The sequence below is a fragment of the Ranitomeya variabilis genome, chromosome 1 (assembly GCF_051348905.1).
Source record: "Ranitomeya variabilis isolate aRanVar5 chromosome 1, aRanVar5.hap1, whole genome shotgun sequence".
In the NCBI taxonomy this organism is placed as follows: Eukaryota; Metazoa; Chordata; class Amphibia; order Anura; family Dendrobatidae; genus Ranitomeya; species Ranitomeya variabilis.
This window is the reverse complement of record NC_135232.1, coordinates 1,026,179,009-1,026,200,009: the sequence shown is the minus strand read 5'-3', so window position 1 is coordinate 1,026,200,009 and position 21,001 is coordinate 1,026,179,009. Positions and strand designations below refer to the sequence as shown.

The 21,001-nt window shown below is 47.8% G+C and overlaps 1 protein-coding gene across 4 annotated transcripts in view; it reads left to right on the top strand.

Annotated features, from left to right (window-relative positions):
- Positions 1 to 21,001, top strand: part of CFAP97 (cilia and flagella associated protein 97) — a 42,505-nt gene that overhangs the window by 2,412 nt on the left and 19,092 nt on the right. For all 4 annotated transcript variants that reach the window (XM_077279597.1, XM_077279596.1, XM_077279599.1 and 1 more), the window contains exons 2-3: positions 16,860 to 17,671; positions 18,003 to 18,074. In XM_077279597.1, the coding sequence (XP_077135712.1) occupies positions 16,879 to 17,671; positions 18,003 to 18,074 (865 nt within the window). In that variant the 5' untranslated portion in view covers positions 16,860 to 16,878. The remainder of the gene's footprint in view (positions 1 to 16,859; positions 17,672 to 18,002; positions 18,075 to 21,001) is intronic.

Genomic DNA, 21,001 nt, shown 5'->3' with positions numbered 1-21,001 from the left:
AAATGATCAATGTAAATCAAAATGAATATCTCACGGAGGTCTGGAGTTGGAATGATGCTCAAAATCAAAGTGGAAAATTAAATTATAGGCTCATCCAACTTCAGTGGAAGTGCCTCAAGACAAAGAAATGATGCTCAGTAGTGTGTGTGGCCTCCACGTGCCTGTATGACCTCCCTACAATGCCTGGGCAGCTCCTGATGAGGCAGCGGATGGTCTCCTGAGAAATCTCCTCCCAGACCAGGACTTAAGCATCCGCCAACTCCTGGACAGTTTGCGGTGCAACGTGATGTTGGTGGATGGTGCGAGACATTATGTCCCAGATGTGTTCAATCGTATTCAGGTCTGGGGAACAGGCGGGCCAGTCCATAGCTTCAATGCCTTCATCTTGCAGGATCTGCTGACACATGAGGTCTGGCATTGTCCTGCATTAGGAGTTACCCAGGGCCGGCCGCACCAGCATATGGTCTCATAAGGGGTCTGAGGATCTCATCTCGGTAGCCAATGGCAGTCAGGCTACCTCTGGCGAGCAATGAAATGCCACACCATTACTGACCCACTGCCAAACCGGTTGTTATGATTACTGAGGCAAGAAAGAGAGTGGACCCTCTGGACCGTGGAAGACCAACCCCCTGGGCGAGCAGGCCTGGTGTTATCCAACCCCTATACAGGGACTGTCAGGAGCAGGCCCAGAGGTTACCTATCCACGGTAGCAGATACCAAGAGGTATCCGGCTCAGATGGAGGTAAAACTGGAGAAGAGAACTAAACAGAAAACCAGGAACGAGGATGGTGAAACCAGAGGCGGAAGACACGGGAAATGGACGTCAGGCTTGAACTGAAGGATACCAGAGACGGAGGCGGAACTGTAGGGAGAGAGGGAGAGAGGATAAGCAAAGTAAGTGCAGACACATAAAGCGCAAGACAGGGAGGGTAGAGTGCAAGACCTGCACGGAGGTACAGAACACAGAGGAAGGAGGCCGGAGGCAGAAGCAAAAGCTAAAGACACTCAGGCACCTCCTAGCAGGGGAGGTGGCCTGAAATACCGTGCACGCTACTAGGATTGGCCGCTGAAGCACTCGTGGAGCAAAACATCCGGTGACAAAGGATCCGGGACCGGGAGGTGCGTCTATCGCAAGATCCTGCGCGCCTGCGCAGAAGCTGACCTCCCACGACGTGGAGGAGGAGCCCGCCGAGGACGAGCGTACCACCCACCGGAAGCTGGACAGCAGGAACGAGCGGTGATGGAGGAAGTCGGCGTAGCCAAAGAGGAAGGTAGAACAGCGCGCCGGGACCCGGAAGAAGAGCGGCCGAGGCGAGCAGGAGCAGCAGGCACAGCAGGAGAAGCGAGGACAGCACGCCGAGAGCCAGGGGCGGAGCGGTGAGTAGCGGCCGTAACACCGGTCATGCTGAAGGATGTTGCAGGCAGCAGATCGCTCTCCACGGCGTCTCCAGACTGACTCTTTCACGTCTGTCACATGTGCTCAGTATGAACCTGCCTTCATCTGTGAAGAGCACAGGGCGCCAGTGGTGAATTTGCCAATCCTGATGTTCTGTGGCAAATGCCAATCGTCGAGCACAACCCCCATCTGTGGACGTCGGGCACTCAGTCCATCCTCATGTTGTCGGTTTCTAACTGTTTGCAGACGCACATTTGTGGCCTGCTGGAGGTAATTTTGCACGGCTCTGGCAGTGCTCCTCCTGTTCTTCCTTGCACAAAGGCTGAGGTAGCGGTCCTGCTGCTGGGTTGTTGCTCTCCTACGGCCCCCTCCACGTCTCCTGGTGTACTGTCCTGTCTCCTGGTAGCGCCTCCAGCCTCTGGACATTACACTGACAGACAGAGCAAACCTTCTTGCCATAGCTCACAAAGATGTGCCATCCTGGATTCCTGGATGAGCTGCACTACCTCAGCCACTTGTGTCGATTGTAGAGTCCATCTCATGCTACCACGAGTGTAAAGCACCACCAACATTCAAAAGTGACCAAAACATCAGCCAGAAAGTATTGGTACTGAGATGTGGTCTGTGGTCCCCACCTGCAGAGCCACTCCTTTATTGAGGGTGTCTTGATGATTGCCAATAATTTCCATCTGTTGTCTATTCCATTTGCACAACAGCTTGTGAAATTGATTGTCAAACTGTGTTGTTTCCTAAGTGGACAATTTGATTTCACATAAGTTTGATTTACTTGGAGTCAGGGGCGGACTGGGCCGGGTGGCAGGAATGCATATGCCCCCCTGGCCGGTGCCTAAGCAGCTGCACAGGGCCGCTGGAGGAACGGCAGTGCAGTATGTGATGAGCAGGAACATGGGGAGGGACACGCAGCGTGCACCTGTGGCCGCAGCCATAGCCGGCTTCAGTAATGTGCACACTGCGGTGAGAGGAGGCAGCTCCAGGCACACAAGAAGAGGAGGAGGGTGCAATACTTACATAGTGATCGCACGCAGCCTCTTCCTCTTCTGTCTGCTCTGTGCAGATCTGTCCCCGATGTCTGATCAACCAGGATCAGGAGGGGGAGGAGCATCAGTGTGCAGAGCAGCAGCACAGGAGGGCAGGAGAAGATGAGAGGTGGCTGCCCTGTGTGCCCACTGTCCAGCACATTCCAGCTGCCCATTTCAAGGTTTGCTGTGCTAAGGGGGAGGGGGGAATTTGACAAATTAAATATGGCATGTCAGAGTATGTGGTTTTTTTTGGGTATGTGCGGTTTCCTGTGTGTTTTCCTATGTGTGGGTGTGTGTGTATGTGTTTTCCCTTGTGTGTTTGTGCTTTCCTGGGTGTGTGTGTATTTTCTTGGGTGTGTGTGCAGATGCGTAACTACCACGGTGGCAGCGGTCGTCGCTGCGACCGGGCCTGGCAGGTCAGGGGCCTGGCACGTCAGTGGCACCCGACTCCCCCCACCGCCGCCGCATTGAACTATACCGGCATCTATGTCGCAGGTACAGTTCAAAGCAATGATGGAGGAGAGAACGTCAGCTGTCGCTCCCTCTCCCATCATTCCCCACTGCCTCTGACACTGTGGGTGTGCGATGACGTCACTTCATTGTGCACCCGCTGTGTGCGGAGCCCAGGCAGTGCAGCATCTGCACAGGTGATGGCGGCCGCCATATTGGCGGAGCATGTGGTGGCTGCTGGGACCGGGAACAGGCAGCTCCGGGGCTGGTGGGGGGTGCATGGACCGAACCGCCCAGAAGGGGGATGCAGCAGCTCAGCCATGTGGAGGATCCGGGGATGAACATGTAGGTGTATGGAAGTGGTGGCAGTGAGGTGTGTCTGCTGCCCGTGTGTCACCGTCCTCGGCCCCCAGCGTCCCTTACCCCCAGTGACACCAACCCTGTTTCCTCCCTGCTCTCCCGTGCCCCATGTCCTCGTAGGTCCCCAGGTTCAGGTCATTGTGCTCTTCCAGGCCCCCGTACATGCCTTGTCACTCCTTCCCTGTCCCCCGAATGCTCCCTATCTCCCATGCCCTGAGTCCTCCTGCACCCCCCATGCATTCACTGCCTCTTGTCCCCCTGTGACCCATCTGCCCTGCTCTCAAATCTCCCCTGTCCCCTTTTTCACCGTGCATTCCCCATCTACCCTGTCCTCGTAATCCCTGTGCCCCCTTCTTCCCTGCTCCCAAGTCTCCCCCCCCCCCCCGTCTTCCCCTGTCCCCTTGCAGCCCCGTCTCCCCGTGCGTCCCTATCTACTATGTCCTCTGTGTCCTCTTGTGCCTTGCTCCCTAGTTCCTGTGTCCCCTTGTGCCCTTCTCCCCTTCCTCCTAGTCCCAATGAGTCCCCTTGTGTCAGTCTCCCTTGCCCACTAGTCCCTGTATCCCCCTTGTGCCTGTCTCCCTTGTCCCCTTGTGCCTGTCTCCCTTGTCCCCTTGTGCTTGTGTCCCTTGTACGACATGAATGACGGTGGTGGTGCATTATACTATATGGAGCACTATGAGGAGTGTATTATACCATATGTAGGACTGAGCAGTGTATTTTAATATATGGAGGACTATGAGGAGTGTATTATACTTTATGGAGGACTGAGGAGTGTATCTATCTATATATATAATTGTCTAAGGGTTTTTCTGTCTGAATTCGCGGCAGACTGTGCCCGTCGCTGATTGGTCGAGGCAACCTTTATGACATCATCGTAGACTGTGGCCCGATTCTAATGCATCGGGTATTCTAGAATATGCATGTCCCCGTAGTATATGGACAATGATGATTCCAGAATTTGCGGCAGACTGTGCCCGTCGCTGATTGGTCGAGGCAACCTTTATGACATCATCGTTGCCATGGCAACCATTATGACATCTACGTCGATACTGTGCCCATCGCTGATTGGTCGAGGCCTGGCGGCCTCGACCAATCAGAGACGCGGGATTTCCATTATGACATCATCATCGCCATGCTGTGCCCGTCGCTGATTGGTCGAGGCCTGGCGGCCTCGACCAATCAGAGACGCGGGATTTCCAGGACAGACAGACAGACAGACAGACGGAAAAACCCTTAGGCAATTATATATATAGATGGAGCACTATGAGGAGTGTATTATGCTATATTGAGCACTATGAGGAGTGTATTATACTATATGGAGGACTGAGCAGTGTATTATACTGTATGGAGCACTATGAGGAGTGTATTATGCTATATTGAGCACTATGAGGAGTGTATTTTAATATATGGAGGACTATGGGGAGTGTATTATACTATATGGATGACTATGAACTGTGCAGTATATTATGTAGAGGACTATGGGGGTTCATTATACTTTTTATATGGATCCCCATGACTTCTGTGTAAGCCCCTGATGAGTATAATGGTTTATTTTCTTTTATACATTACATTACAACGGCAGTACGGAGGACAAATATAATCCAGGATGGGGCACCGGATAGTTACGCTACTGAGGTCACACTATACAACTTTGCAATAAAGCTATAGTGTGCAAAATGAATAGGGAAAATGTGAATTTGGGTGGAAAATATTTTGGCATGGTAGGGGGGGCCCATTTGAAAGTTCGCACCAGGGCCCATAATTTTGTAGTTATGCCACTGTGTGTTTTCCTGGGTGTGTGTGTGTGTGTGTGTGTGTGTGTGTGTGTGTGTGTGTGTGTGTGTGTGTTTTTTCCTGGGGGGGGTGATTTGCTGGCTGTGGGTTTGTGTGGTTTTCTCGTGTGTTTTCTCAAGTGTGTGTGTGTGTGTGTGTGTGTGTGTGTGTGTTTTTCCTGTCTTTGAGCGTGCATGTGTGCGAGTGTTTGGACAGCCCATAATTTCACTTTCAAATATCAAATTTGTAATATGTGTATATATATATATATATCAGTCCCAGAGTACCCTGTATGGCGGATAGTCATCGGCCCTGGCGTATTCTGCGTGGCAAATAGTGGTCGGCCCCGGCGTATCCTGCGTGGTGAATAGTGGTCGGCCCCGCCGGAACCAGCTTGGCGGATAGTTGTCAGCCCCGGCGTATCCCTTGTGACATAAACGGCATAATTAAAGTGCCCTTGTCAGCAGGATTGTGCATAGTAAACTACAGACAGTGTCAGCTTGGCGCCATTATACTGATTACAATGATACCTGGTGATGAAATCTGTCTTGTGGTTGTTGTCTAATCTTTATTTTCAGTTTTTAGTTAATGATCTGCTCCTGCCCTGGGGCGGCCTGTGGGGGGGTCTTCATGTGGTGCTCTGATTAGGTATTCATAATGCAGACTGCTGACAGGTCACTAATCCCACACGGACCAGCCCCCTAGTTTACATAATGAATATCTATCTATCTATCTATCTATCTTGGGAAAAATTAATCACCTTCTGCAGGCAGATGCCAGCGGTGGCGCCTGCGCTGCAGCCTGATCGCATATGTAGTGTGTATATAATTAATTTGTTAAAGGTTATCCTGCGCAGTAGCAGCTATCAGTGTATGTAGAGGTGATCCGAAAGCTGCTGCTACGCAGGCGGCGCCAACTTTGTAGAGAAAAAAATATCCTCCTCCACGATGGCACCGCCGGCGCATGTGTAGTAGCAGCTATTGGATCACCTTTTATGTACAGCCGATAGCTGCTACTGCGCAGGCTGTGCTTGTGGTTTACTGATGTAAAATGCTGAATGTGTGAACAGGGCCTTTTTCTGTCTATATACTGTATATATACACACTTCTCCTGTCACGTTGTCGGAGAGGCTGTATTGCACGTCTGGAATGTCATTATTGGTTTATGTTTTATATTCCTAAGGCCAAGCAAAAACAAATCTGGGAAAACCTGTTTAAATGGGTTACCCCAAGTAACCCCCTCCCTCGGTATATGGGATAACTTGCCAATTTCTTGGACCCCCATAATCTCGAGAACCAGAGCTCTGAAGAGCATCACGTAAGCTGTGCTGTGAGTCGATTCTGCGCACTACAGCGCCATTCACATGAAGCTCTTCAAATAACTCCTTTAAAGCACCACTCCAGCATTTTTCTTTTTTGCGCGGCTGGAGTGGTACTTTAAATGTAAGTCTGCTGCCCCCTGTCTCATACTCACTTTCCGCTGCCTTCATTGCTCTCCAGCATTGGTCCGGTTCGTCTCCTGTGAAAAGTGACCTGCTTGCAACTCTAGTGTTTCATGGAGTGGCGTGGAGGTCACTTTTCAGTACAAGTCTATGAGACCATCCTCCTGACCTCGTTCTGGCTCTCATAACCTTGTATTGACAGCTTGTAATGTAACTTCTGACTTCCAGCTGTCAGAAGCTGCGCTTACAAAATGGTGCTGTGGGACCAGAGCGGTGCTGAAAAGCGGGGAAGATGCCATCGCTGAGGTTAGGGGGCTTACACTTGAAGCGCCACTCCAGCGCTGTAAAAAGAAAAACAAACTGCTGGAGTAAGTAAATAAAAATCCACTGATCGGGGGTGGGACGTGTTATAGTATGTGTGGTGGTGGGATTTGTGTGGCAGGGCTACCTTTTTGTCTCAGTCCGGCCTTGGACAGAGCGACCAACCACAGAGCACAATCCTGCACTGGACTGAGAACTGTGACCCGGTGTTATGGAGGTACTCTATGGTGGTGTTATGGAGGAACTGTATGGTGCTGTTATGGAGGAATTGTATTGTGATGTTATGGAGGTAATGTATGGTGCTGTTATGGAGGGATCGTATGGTGGTGTTATGGAGGTAATGTATGGTGCTGTTATGGAGGGATCGTATGGTGGTATGGAGGGACCATATGGTGGTGTTATAGAGGGACTGTATTGTGGTGTTATGCAGGTAATGTATGATGCTGTTATGGAGGGATCGTATGGTACTGTTATGGAGGGACTATTGTGGTGTCATGGAGGTAATGTATGGTGCTGTTATGGAGGGACTATTGTGGTGTTATGGAGGTAATGTATGGTGGTGTTATGAAGGTAATGTATGGTGCTGTTATGGAGGTAATGTATGGTGCTGTTATGGAGGGACTATTGTGGTGTCATGGAGGTAATGTATGGTGCTGTTATGGAGGGATCGTATGTTGGTGTTATGGAGGTAATGTATGGTGTTATTATTATTATTTACTATTATAGCGCCATTTATTCCATGGCGCTTTACATGTGAGGAGGGGTATACATAATAAAAACAAGTACAATAATCTTAAACAATACAAGCCATAACTGGTACAGGAGGAGAGAGGACCCTGCCCGCGAGGGCTCACAATCTACAAGGGATGGGTGAGAATACAGTAGGTGAGGGTAGAGCTGGTCATGCAGCGGTTTGGTCGATCGGTGGTTACTGCAGGTTGTAGGCTTGTCGGAAGAGATGGGTCTTCAGGCTCTTTTTGAAGGTTTCGATGGTAGGCGAGAGTCTGATGTGTTGTGGTAGAGGGCTCCAGAGTAGGGGTGATACGCGAGAGAAATCTTGTATGCGATTGTGGGAAGAGGAGATAAGAGGGGAGTAGAGAAGGAGATCTTGTGAGGATCGGAGGTTGCGTGCAGCGTCGGACTGGGGTGTCTGGGGCCCACCAGAGGAATGGACTCTAGGGGCCCACCCTACAGCTATATGCAAACATCTGTCATTATAGTGGAGCATTGGCTGTAAAACACCGGCGGCTGCGGCACATCTACCGTGTGCCCCAATAACTGGGATGTATAATTACGGTAGTTTACATTAATGGGGTTCTTGGTTAAAACAAGTTATCACTGATCCATGGGCTCCACAGGATAGGTGATCGCTTAGATCCGACCATTAGAAACTGCACCGATCGGAAAAATGGGGAAGTTTTATCCTTGACAGGACACTTTTATCACTATTTTAAAATGCAGCGGCAGGTGGGATTTCTGACCGCCGCTCCATTCATTCTCTTTGGGACATCCAGAAAAAAACAAGTGCAGCCACTGAGGGAATGAATGGATCAGTGATCTAGTCGGACATGTCACTCCAGTCTAATGGGGATAAAAAGTTCCACATTTTGCTGAATGGGTCCAAGCAGTCAGACCCCCACCAATCAATACGTTATCACTTATCCTGTGGAGAGGTGATTACTTTTTTCCATAGGAAACTCCCTGTAAGTGCATCACCTCCGCTGTGTACAAAGCATTAAAACTCTAATGGAAATAAAGAATCTTCTCCTAATTAATATCAGAGAGAACAAATGACCGCCATACACAACACAATCCACTATACCAAGACCAATAATACCACATACAGGAAGAAATACCACCACACCATGACCAGACCACATAGTGACCGAATAATACTACATACAAGGGACAAATACCACCGCACCATGTCAAGACCACATATTACCACCACTTGGTGACCAAATAGCACATACAAGGGACAAATACCACAACACCATTTCCAGACCACATATTACCACCACATAGTGACTGAATACTACAATACTGATCAGAAATAAAAAAAAACCAAAACACAATACTATCACCATAAGGCTGCCGTCACACTAGCATTATTTGGTCAGTATTTTACATCAGTATTTGTAAGCCAAAACCAGGAGTGGAACAATTAGAGGAAAAGTATAATAGAAACACGTCACCACTTCTGTATTTATCACCCACTCCTGGTTTTGGCTTAAAAATACTGATGTAAATTACAGACCAAATACTGAATGTGTGACGGCAGCCTAAGTGACATTATACACAGGAGATCTGTACTTAGTATGCAGTGTCTGTGTAGAGGTAATACAGAGATCACTGGTGGTATTATACACAGGAGCTCTGTATATAATGTATAGGTAATACAGTGATCACTGGTGACATTATACACAGGAGCTCTGTATATGGTATACAGTGTATAGTGTCAGTGTATAGGTAACACTGACTCACCAGTGACGTCTCTAGGTGAAGTCCTTCATCTTTCATCCAGCACAGACCGCCATCATTTCTTCCAGCCAAGACTCATTTCTGCAGGAAATAACACAGTTATCTCGAGCTCTGCTTGCAGAACACATTACTTAATTTTTCACAACTTCTACATTACACCACATGAAGAAAAAAAGGCGATATAGTGTCACTCTGCACACTAACAGGACCGCCCCCCCATTTAAAACAGTATACTCAAAAAATAAAATACATAACTGCAGTAATAATATCCCTTAATTAGCCCCTATGGTAATAATATTCCCCACCCTGGCCCCGTTTATCTCATTCCCGGCTCCAGCCATATGTTCTCGCATCCTGCCCTCATGAGTATCCTTTCTGCCCCATATGATCTCCCCATCCTGCCCCATTCTGTCTCCATCGTATCCATCCTGCCCCATGATCCAATCCTGCCCCATGTCTTTCATTCTGCCCCGTGTCTCCAATCATGCCCCGTATCTACATTCTGCCCATGCCTCCAGTCCTGCCCCCAGTGTGTCCAGCAATCTGCCCCAGTGTGTCCAGCATATTACCCCCAGTGTGTCCAGCAATCTTCCCCAGTATGTCAAGCATATTGCCCCAGTGTGTCCCGCATTTCCCCCAGTGTGTCCAGCAATCTGCCCCAGTGTGTCCAGCACTGCCCCCAGTGTGTCCAGCACTGCCCCCAGTGTGTCCAGCACTGCCCCCAGTGTGTCCAGCACTGCCCCCGGTGTGTCCAGCACTGCCCCCGGTGTGTCCAGCACTGCCCCCGGTGTGTCCAGCACTGCCCCCGGTGTGTCCAGCACTGCCCCCGGTGTGTCCAGCACTGCCCCCGGTGTGTCCAGCACTGCCCCCGGTGTGTCCAGCAATCTGCCCCCGGTGTGTCCAGCAATCTGCCCCCGGTGTGTCCAGCAATCTGCCCCCGGTGTGTCCAGCAATCTGCCCCCGGTGTGTCCAGCAATCTGCCCCCGGTGTGTCCAGCAATCTGCCCCCGGTGTGTCCAGCAATCTGCCCCCGGTGTGTCCAGCAATCTGCCCCCAGTGTGTCCAGCAATCTGCCCCCAGTGTGTCCAGCAATCTGCCCCCAGTGTGTCCAGCAATCTGCCCCCAGTGTGTCCAGCAATCTGCCCCCAGTGTGTCCAGCAATCTGCCCCCAGTGTGTCCAGCAATCTGCCCCCAGTGTGTCCAGCAATCTGCCCCCAGTGTGTCCAGCAATCTGCCCCCAGTGTGTCCAGCAATCTGCCCCCAGTGTGTCCAGCAATCTGCCCCCAGTGTGTCCAGCAATCTGCCCCAGACTATTACCCCCCCCCCCCCTGTATGCATGGCTCATATCCCCCCCTGTATCCATGGCTTATCTCTCCCATACCCCCCACACCCGCTCCCATCTTGCACAGCGCGCCGGCTTATGTCCTCCTTCATCCCCCAGTCCCCCCGTCCCTCATTGTCATACTCACCTTGCCCACACACTGCACGGCCGTGCCGACATCCCTCGCGCTCTGTCCCGACTCCCGGCGGTGGCGCAGCATCTTCTTCCTGCTTGTGCGGTCATGTGATACTGTCATTGAGGTCATGAATATGCGCATATTCATGACCTTAATGAGCGGTACCACGTGACCGCTCATTCAGGACGAGCTGCAGTGCAGACGCCGAGACCATCGCTGGAGCAGGGTGAGTATCGTCTTCAAGGAGGGTGAGTGGGGGGCGGGCGGCCGGGGGGGCCCTGGAGCAATGGGGGCCCTGCCAGCAGGTGTCAGTGCCTGGGCCCACCGGAGGATCCTCCGGTTCTCCGGTGGGCCAGTCCGAGCCTGGTTGCGTGCAGGAAAGTACCGGGAGACGAGGTCACAGATGTATGGAGGAGACAGGTTGTGGATGGCTTTGTATATCATGGTTAGGCTTTTGTACTGGAGTCTCTGGGCAACGGGGAGCCAGTGAAGGGATTGACAGAGGTTGTTATGGAGGTAATGTATGGTGCTGTCATGGAGGGACCGTATGGTACTGTTATGGAGGGACTATTGTGGTGTCATGGAGGTAATGTATGGTGCTGTTATGGAGGGATCGTATGTTGGTGTTATGGAGGGACTGTATTGTGATGTTATGGAGGTAATGTATGGTGCTGTTATGGAGGGACCGTATGGTGGTGTTTTGAAGGTACTGTATGGTGGAGTTATGGAGGTTTTTTATGGTGCCATTATGGAGGTACTGTAGGGGCGGCGGACAGCGGGAATGGTGGTGCGTATGTGTCATTATACAGTGGGGCTGTGCGTGTGTGTGTGTCATTCTATGTGACTGCAGACTTGTGAATCCTCCTCACATTGCTCGCAGTGCTGTGGTCATTCAGCGGGTGTGTGACTGCAAGTTTGTGATTTGCATACATGCGGTCACATGCCGACTAGACTTGCATGGCCTACTACAACTGTATTGAAGGCCAGAAACAGTCTAGTCGGAATGTGGCTGGGAATATATATATATATATATATATATATATATATATATATATATATATATATATATATATATATATATATATATATATATATATATATATATATATATATATATACACATATACACATACACTCACCGGCCACTTTATTAGGTACACCATGCTAGTAACGGGTTGGACCCCCTTTTGCCTTCAGAACTGCCTCAATTCTTCGTGGCATAGATTCAACAAGGTGCTGGAAGCATTCCTCAGAGATTTTGGTCCATATTGACATGATGGCATCACACAGTTGCCGCAGATTTGTCGGCTGCACATCCCAAAGATGCTCCATACAAGGCAGGATGGATCCATGCTTTCATGTTGTTTACGCCAAATTCTGACCCTACCATCCGAATGTCGCAGCAGAAATCGAGACTCATCAGACCAAGCAACGTTTTTCCAATCTTCTACTGTCCAATTTCTATGAGCTTGTACAAATTGTAGCCTCAGTTTCCTGTTCTTAGCTGAAAGGAGTGGTACCCGGTGTGGTCTTCTGCTGCTGTAGCCCATCTGCCTCAAAGTTCGACGCACTGCGTTCAGAGATGCTCTTAGGCCTACCTTGGTTGTAACGGGTGGCGATTTGAGTCACTGTTGCCTTTCTATCAGCTCGAACCAGTCTGCCCATTCTCCTCTGACCTCTGGCATCAACAAGGCATTTCCGCCCACAGAACTGCCGCTCACTGGATTTTTTTTCTTTTTCGGACCATTCTCTGTAAACCCTAGAGATGGTTGTGCGTGAAAATCCCAGTAGATCAGCAGTTTCTGAAATACTCAGACCAGCCCTTCTGGCACCAACAACCATGCCACGTTCAAAGGCACTCAAATCACCTTTCTTCCCCATACTGATGCTCGGTTTGAACTGCAGGAGATTGTCTTGACCATGTCTACATGCCTAAATGCACTGAGTTGCCGCCATGTGATTGGCTGATTAGAAATTAAGTGTTAACAAGAAGTTGGACAGGTGTACCTAATAAAGTGGCCGGTGAGTGTATATACATACACGGATACACACACACACACATAATCGCATGCTTGTAGTCACAAGACCACCTGTTCCCGGTGCCAGCACCAGAGAATCTTCCCTGCGCACAGTGCGCACAATATGAGGAGTCACACATAGTGACTGTAGATGTAGACATGTAGCATAAGATCTGATGACCCCTTTAAGGATGGGCCGCTACTCATGGGCCACTGCTGTGTGTTTGCCCCCCAGGCTAAAATTTGCCAGCCAGCCCCTGCTTGGTGTTATATTCTGTTGTTTAAAGGTAACCTGTCACCCCTCCAGGCGTTTGTAACTTAAAGAGCCACCTTGTGCAGCACTGATGCTGCATTCTGACAAGGTGGCTCTTTTAGTTTGGGTCCCTGGCACTGCTGAAAGAATCGTTTTTTAAATTTGTTCCTCATACCTTCGAAATCTCCAGGGAGGCAGGTCATTCCCCCCCTAATCCAGACGCCTCCCAGCCGTCACTCATGGCCTCTGCACGCCGGGCGCCACCTCCTCTTCCTTTATTAGCGTTCCCGGCGCCTGCGCTGTAAGTTCGGAGGGCAGCGCAACTGCGCATGCCTGAAAAAAAAATAACAGCGCAGGTGCCGGGAACTCTATTGACAGAAGACGAGGCGGCTCCCGGCGTGCAGAGGCCACAAGTGACGGCTGGGAGGTGTCTGGATTCGGGGGGAAAGACCTGTCTCCCTGGCGATTTCACGGTATGAGGGACAAATTTAAAAAATGATTCTTTCAGCAGTGCCAGGAACAAGAACTAAAAGAGCCACCTTGTCAGAATGCAGCATCAGTGCTGCACAAGGTGGCTCTTTTAGTTAAAAACGCCTGGGGGGGGGGTGACAGGTTCCCTTTAAATGTTCCCCTTATTTTTTTGAGCAGTGTATATATGAGAAGCACAGCACTCCTTAAGGTACCGTCACTCTCAGCGACGCTGCGGCGATATAGACAACGAGCCGATCGCTGCAGCGTCGCTGTTTAGGTCGCTGTAGAGACATCAAACACAGCAGCTCCACAACGATGCAGGAGCGATCCTGTGACGTAACGGTGACTCACTTATCGTTCTCACAGGTCGTTACCTCCATGTAAAACATCGCTGGCATCGTTGCTTTTGCTGTCAAACACGACGATACACGCCGTCCTGACGACCAAATAAAGTTCTGGACTACTAGCTCCGACCAGCGATATCACAGCAGGATCCTGATCGCTGCTGCGTGTCAAACACAACGAGATCGCTATCCAGGACGCTGCAACGTCACGGATCGTTGTCGTTCTCGTTGTAAAGTTGCTGAGTGTGAAGGTACCTTTAGTTGCAGTGCAGAAAATGACATTTAAGTCTGGCATATTCATGGGTCAGGTGTGCCACACTTTACAAGATTAGTAAATTAAGGAGATAAAAAAGCGCAAATAGGGTCTTATCCTTCGGATTAATTGTGGTTTTTAACAAGGATCTGCTCACCTGATGGCATGAAGCAAAAGCATGTTTGTATCGGCTGCTGCAGATCCACGGGCCGCCAACGCGACCTTCTCAGAGATGTTTGTAAAGGATAATTTGTGGATTAAATCCGCGCTGCCACAATGATACAGGAAAATTACCACAAAGGTATGCCTTTGTGGTAATTTTCCTGATGAAGGGGTCAGATAGACCTTGAAACGCGTTGAATAAACCACCAGAATTCTTCAATATATCTGAATTTGTATCATTGTGGCACAAATTATCCTTTACAAACAACACTCTACAAGATAGTTCACACTTCAGTCCTTCTGGACCTCAATCATGACCTTCAATCAAAATATATCTAGAAGTGCATGCATGTCCCTGAGGAGAGGGCTGAGGTTTTTGGATATTATTGTCAGGATATCTCTCCCATCACTGGCCACCACCATTTACCCAGACCATAACCTAGATTTATCATCTGTAATAAGTGGGATTCACATTGATCAAATCTTCGACCTGTTCATTTTAGTTTTGCCTCTGGACATGATGAACTAAATATTTAATGAATGAGTGTTCACCTAGTTTTTTGTTTGTTTAAAAAATGGGCCTATAGTGGTTTTAAACTTATGAGAAAACTAAAAGGGTATACACTCCTACAGGACCCCTGCTGTTCCTCTGCACCATTCCCTCTTCTGGTGGGGGTTGTTAGATGGCCACTGATTGGCTGGAGCTGTGATGGTCCATATGAGCCAGAGGAAAGCGTTAGGAGACTCTTTCTGCTCAGGTGGAAAATGACAAATGCATTGGTTGCATGCCAACCAGTAGGCGAGCATCTTTTTTTAACTATTATTTTAAGACCACTACAGGTCTATGTGGATACACAGGGGGTTGGCGGGCGTCCAAGTCCAGTAGCCGAAACCGCATGGACCACGGATTGTTCCACCGAGCGCCCGCTCTCCCTTTAACGTGGGCAAAACAGTACTCAGACAACACAGGGTGAGGGTAAAACTGTGTGGCAATGCTTTATTGAACTACGAAACAGGCAAATATCACGTAGAACAGTCCCAGAAAAATACCCCAAGATGGCTAACATTAGAGTCTCACCCTTTGCACACAGAGAGAAGGTAGCGATAAACGTAAGAAGATGACAGTCCATTCCGATACAATGCCAGTTGTCCAGGGTCGACTACCCCACTTGTGGCACACACACAGGGAGGAGGTAACGACAAGCTTAGGAAGATGACAGTCCATCCAGGTACAAGGCCAGTTGACCCTAGGGTCACAACCTGGCTTCTCCAAACATATCCATTGAGCCAGATAACCGGCGGGTCCCTATCGTGGCTTGGTCTAAACGTATCCATGGTTCAGCAATGTTCAATGGAGCAGATCTGTATTCTTCCAACGAGGGCTGAAGTCCCCTAGGTTGGCATCCTGTAGAATAATAAATCTGTGTCCTTTGTGATGAAGCTATGATATCTTGGTTGTTGTGCTGTCTCAGGTCCTTTGGATGTCCTGGCTGAATCTTCCTTTGGATGTCCTGGCTGAATCTCTGGCTGTCTCTCAGTCGCTCTCTATGACTCTGTAGAGGCATGTAACCTCTTTTTAAAATTTGCAAGTGTCCTTTATTCAGTATTTACATAAAGGGTAAGAATGGAGATGAGATCAAGTAGCATTACTTGATTATTTAATCTATTTGCATAGTTTTTCCTCCTGTTTTTGAAGTCAACAAACTCTGGTTTACACAATGCATAATTAGCATATCCGTAAACATCACTAGTCATCAAGGATAAGAGCACAATATGTTATATTAAATGTCCGCTTAGGCTACGTTCACATTTGCGGTCCTCGCCGCAGCGTCGGGCGCCGCAGCGGCGCCGCATGCGTCATGCGCCCCTATATTTAACATGGGGGCGCATGGACATGCGGCGCACTTGCGTTTTGCGCCGCATGCGTTGCTGCGGCGCCCGCGTCGGTGCGCAGAGGACGCAGCAAGTTGCATTTTTGCTGCGTCCAAATTCAATGAAAAAAACGACGCATGCGGCGCAAAACGCAAATGTGAACGTAGCCTTACAAATCAATATTACAGGCTTACACAAGCAGAAATCTGTTTTCTTGACCAACCAGAAATCAACACTTAAATTAAAAATGCAATATATAGATACCAGTCTATTCTTCCTGGCTTGCTAAAAATAGTCGTCTAGTTAATTAAGATACAATGCTTTGTCTTCACGGTCTATATTTATAAATTAGTCTTGTGTAGCCCTTAAACTTTCTGTATTGAGGATGGACCATTGGAGCCCTTGTGGGTTTATTAAACTGATCTTCCAGAACCATATGGTGCCTTAAACTACTTTTTGAAGAACCTAAAAGGTCCAAGTGTTGCATGGAATGTTATCTGGAATATGTACAGTCATACGCTGGGGCGCGACATGTATGTGCCGTGATTTCCACACCTGCATCTGATCTCCTGACCCAAACTCAGATGCAGAGTTCAGGTCAGAAGACCAGTGGCTGGGTCAGAAATCATCCGGACGTGTAAAGACGTCTAGATCTGTGTCCTCCAGGATTATCTGTTCTGTCCAAGGTTTACAGTCTCCTATAGGAGAACGTCTTGCTGTAGGCATTTCTCCAGAAGCCACATTGGTAATTTTATTTTTTGCTTCCAGAAAAAGCCTGAGCATCATCATGGATCGGTATGGAAATCTTTCTGATGATGGTGAAGTGGATCACACCTTTTTTGACAGTGACGATGAGGAAGCGAAGCGACAAGTTGTCAGTGCATTGGGATCCAGAACATATGAGTCCAATCAGGATAAACACGATTCTGAGTCTGAGGAGAGTGAGAGAGCAGAAGAAACGCAGGAAGGGCCAAACGAGAAAGAGACTAAGACACTCTCGAAGGAAACCAAACAAAAGTCACCAGAAGCAGTATCGTCCTTTGATGTCCCAAGACCCAGCAGTGCTGTAAAATCTGGAAGGAGCTCTGCACAGAGTATCAAAATAGAAGCTACTATTCCTACCGGAATCCCCCAGATAAGGCGTGAATACGAAGATAACTACTACCCAGATGAAGATGACAGTAGTGAGGAGGAGAGTCGCAGCTCCAGACCAAAACCTACGAAGCAGACAAACATTGTGAAGAAGAGCACAGGAAAGTACAGCAGAGACTTTCCTTCTTCCATCTCCAGCTCCGATACAGAGTTTTCAGACACTACGTCAGATGATCACACCTCAAAATCTTACCAGTCCTCAAAAGACAGAGCTCCGTCTTCTGTGCGCTCTCCTGAGCGCAGGCTCCATAGACCGAGTGTGAGGAACCTTAGGGACTTTGCTGATGAGTCTGAGGACACGGTCACTGATGTGACCCCACTCTCCACCCCCGACATTAGCCCTATACAGTCATTTGACATAGCAGCTACTAGCGAAGCCCTGAAAGCTAAAGTAAAGCGGCAAGAGAATGTCAGGCAGGAATCCTGTGGTAAGTGGAGTTCTGTACTAACTTTACTTTACTTTCCCCCTCGAGTTTTTATTTTATTTATAATTTATGACAGCAGGACAAGACATAATAATAGTAATAATTATTATTATTTATTTGCATAGCATCATTGATTCCATGGTGCTGTACATGAGAGTCATATATTAGGGTATGTGCACACGTTGAGTATTTGATTGCAGAAATTTCTGCACCATTTCTGCATATCTTGGCATGAAAACGCAGCCTCTAAAACACTGCGTTTTTGGTTCATTTTTTATGTGTTGGAGCATTTTTGCCTGTTGAATCACTTCTGTTGTGTGTTTTTTAAATTCAGATCCTGAGTTTGATGGCAAGTCCACCCCGAAGGCTTTACAAGATGCTGTGGACCTGAATAAGCTTCTGAAAGGTAACATTGCTCCTACAGTCTAGCTGTATGTGTGTGTGTGGTGTGTATGTATATATGTGTATGTGTGTGTGTGTGCGTGTGTATATATGTGTGTGTGTGTATATATATATATATATATATATATATATATATATATATATATATATATACATACATACATACATACATACATACATACATACATACATACATACATACATACATACATACATACATACATACAAGTTTGGACACACCTTCTCATTTAAAGATTTTTCTGTATTTTCATGACTGAAAATTGTAAATTCACACTGAAGGCATCAAAACTATGAATGTATATGTATATACGTGTGGAATTGTATACTTAACAAAAAAGTGTGAAACAACTGAAAATATGTCTTATATTCTAGGTTCTTCAAAGTAGCCACCTTTTGCCTTGATGACTGCTTTGCACACTCTTGGCATTCTCTTGATGAGCTTCAAGCGGTAGTCACCGGAAATGGTTTTCACTTCACAGGTGTGCCCTGTCAGGTTTAATAAGTGGGATTTCTTGCCTTATAAATGGGGTTGGGACCATCAGTTGTGTTGAGCAGAAGTCTGGTAGATACACAACTGATAGTCCTACTGAATAGACTGTTAGAATTTGTATTATGGCAAGAAAAAAGCAGCTAAGTAAAGAAAAACGAGCAGCCATCTAAGAAATTAAGGTCAGTCAGTCCGAAAAATTGGGAAACCTTTGAAAGTGTCCCCAAGTGCAGTTGCAAAAACCATCAAGCGCTACAAAGAAACTGGCTCACATGAGGACCGCCCCAGGAAAGGAAGACCAAGAGTCACCTCTGCTTCTGAGGATAAGTTTAACCGAGTCACCAGCCTTAGAAATCGCAGGTTAACAGCAGCTCAGATTAGAGACCAGGTCAATGCCACACAGAGTTCTAGCAGCAGACACATCTCTACAAAAACTGTTAAGAGGAGACTTTGTGCAGCAGGCCTTCATGGTAAAATAGCTGCTAGGAAACCACTGCTAAGGACAGGCAACAAGCAGAAGAGACTTGTTTCGGGCTAAAGAACACAAGGAATGGACATTAGACCAGTGGAAATCTGTGCTTTGGTCTGATGAGTCCAAATTTGAGATCTTTGGTTCCAACCACCGTGTCTTTGTGCGATGCAGAAAAGGTGAACAGATGGACTTTACATGCCTGGTTCCCACCGTGAAGCATGGAGGAGGAGGTGTGATGGTGTGGGGGTGCTTTGCTGTTGACACTGTTGGGGAGTTATTCAAAACTGAAGGCATACTGAACCAGCATGGCTACCACAGCATCTTGCAGTGGCATGCTATTCCATCCGGTTTGCATTTAGTTGGACCATCATTTATTTTTCTACAGGACAATGACCCCAAACACACCTCCAGGCTGTGTAAGGGCTATTTGACCAAGAAGGAGAGTGATGGGGTGCTACGCCAGATGACCTGGCCTCCACAGTAACCAGATCTGAACCCAATCGAGATGGTTTGGGGTGAGCTGGACCGCAGAGTGAAGGCAAAAGGGCCAACAAGTGCTAAGCATCTCTGGGAACTCCTTCAAGATTGTGGGAAGACCATTCCCGGTGACTACCTCTTGAAGCTCATCAAGAGAATGCCAAGAGTGTGCAAGGCAGTCATCAAAGCAAAAGGTGGCTACTTTGAAGAACCTAGAATATAAGACATATTGTCAGCTATTTCACATTTTTTTGTTAAGTATATAATTCAACATGTGTAAATTCATAGTTTTGATGTCTTCAGTGTGAATTTACAATTTATATATAAATATGTTACTGTAAAAGTCAGAAGGACGGTAAAACCTAGGATTTACCGGTCAATCTGGACATTCACCGAGGCCGTCGGTAAAAGCTCAAAATGAAAAGTATATTTAGGTGCATTTTTACTTTCCTTAAACTTCTTTGCCTTGATTTTCATAAGCTCACAAATTGCTTCAAATGATATAAAATCCACACACATACAGAACCTTACAAATCTGACTTGGCTGGAGTCTGGAAAAAGTATAATGTCAATCTCTTTAGGGACCATGTTTCGGCACTTTCTAGCCCTATTTGTCTAACGTTTTGTTGCTGAGTTGCTTCCAATTCACAATAATAGCCATTACACTTCACCCGGGGAGGTCTGTCTGATCTGCCATTTTTGTATCCAAACCTGTCACCAGGTTTGGCCGATATGAGACAACACCTTTACATATTTCTTGGTACCCATTACATTATGGTATACTTTAAAAAAAAAAATATTCACGTTTAAACAGCGCTGCATGCCTTCCCAGCCGCACTCTTACCCTTACTACCTCACTTTAGCATATGCAGAAAAACACTTTTGCAGATCAGGTCTTGCACGTGCCTCTGTGCATCAGGACAGGATAACGCTGTTATGGAAAGGTGTTGCACTGACATTACTTGGTAGGGAAAATTCTCCAAATTTATTGGAGTGAGGTTAACCTCTTTAGACAATCCCCTACTGTTTAGAAGTTTCTGTTGACCGTAATCTAATCACAGATTATACCCCTGTCGAGACCCCCAACATTCAGCTGTGGTGTAATCTGGCCACAATTATTTCATTTCCCAGTCGCACCACCACAGGGGTTTTTCCAGGAGTAGAGTGTTTTTTGAAGGCATAAAATAAAAAGATCTGCTGTAGGTGACCCAAGCTGCTGAGCTAAGGCTCGTTTCACATTTTCGTCTATGTGCGCAGCGTATCATCCGCATCAGCTTACGCATGACAGCAAAAAAACGCTGTGTTTGTATGCATTTTTGCCTGCGTTTGTGTTTTTTATGCGCATGCGTTCGATATTTACAGGAGGGCGTGTCTAAATCGGTTCCTGGACATGCGCAGTCCGAAGTACACAAGCGCATCGAACGCATGCGCACGCAAGGACATGCGTACGCATGCGTTCCCATAGACAGTAATG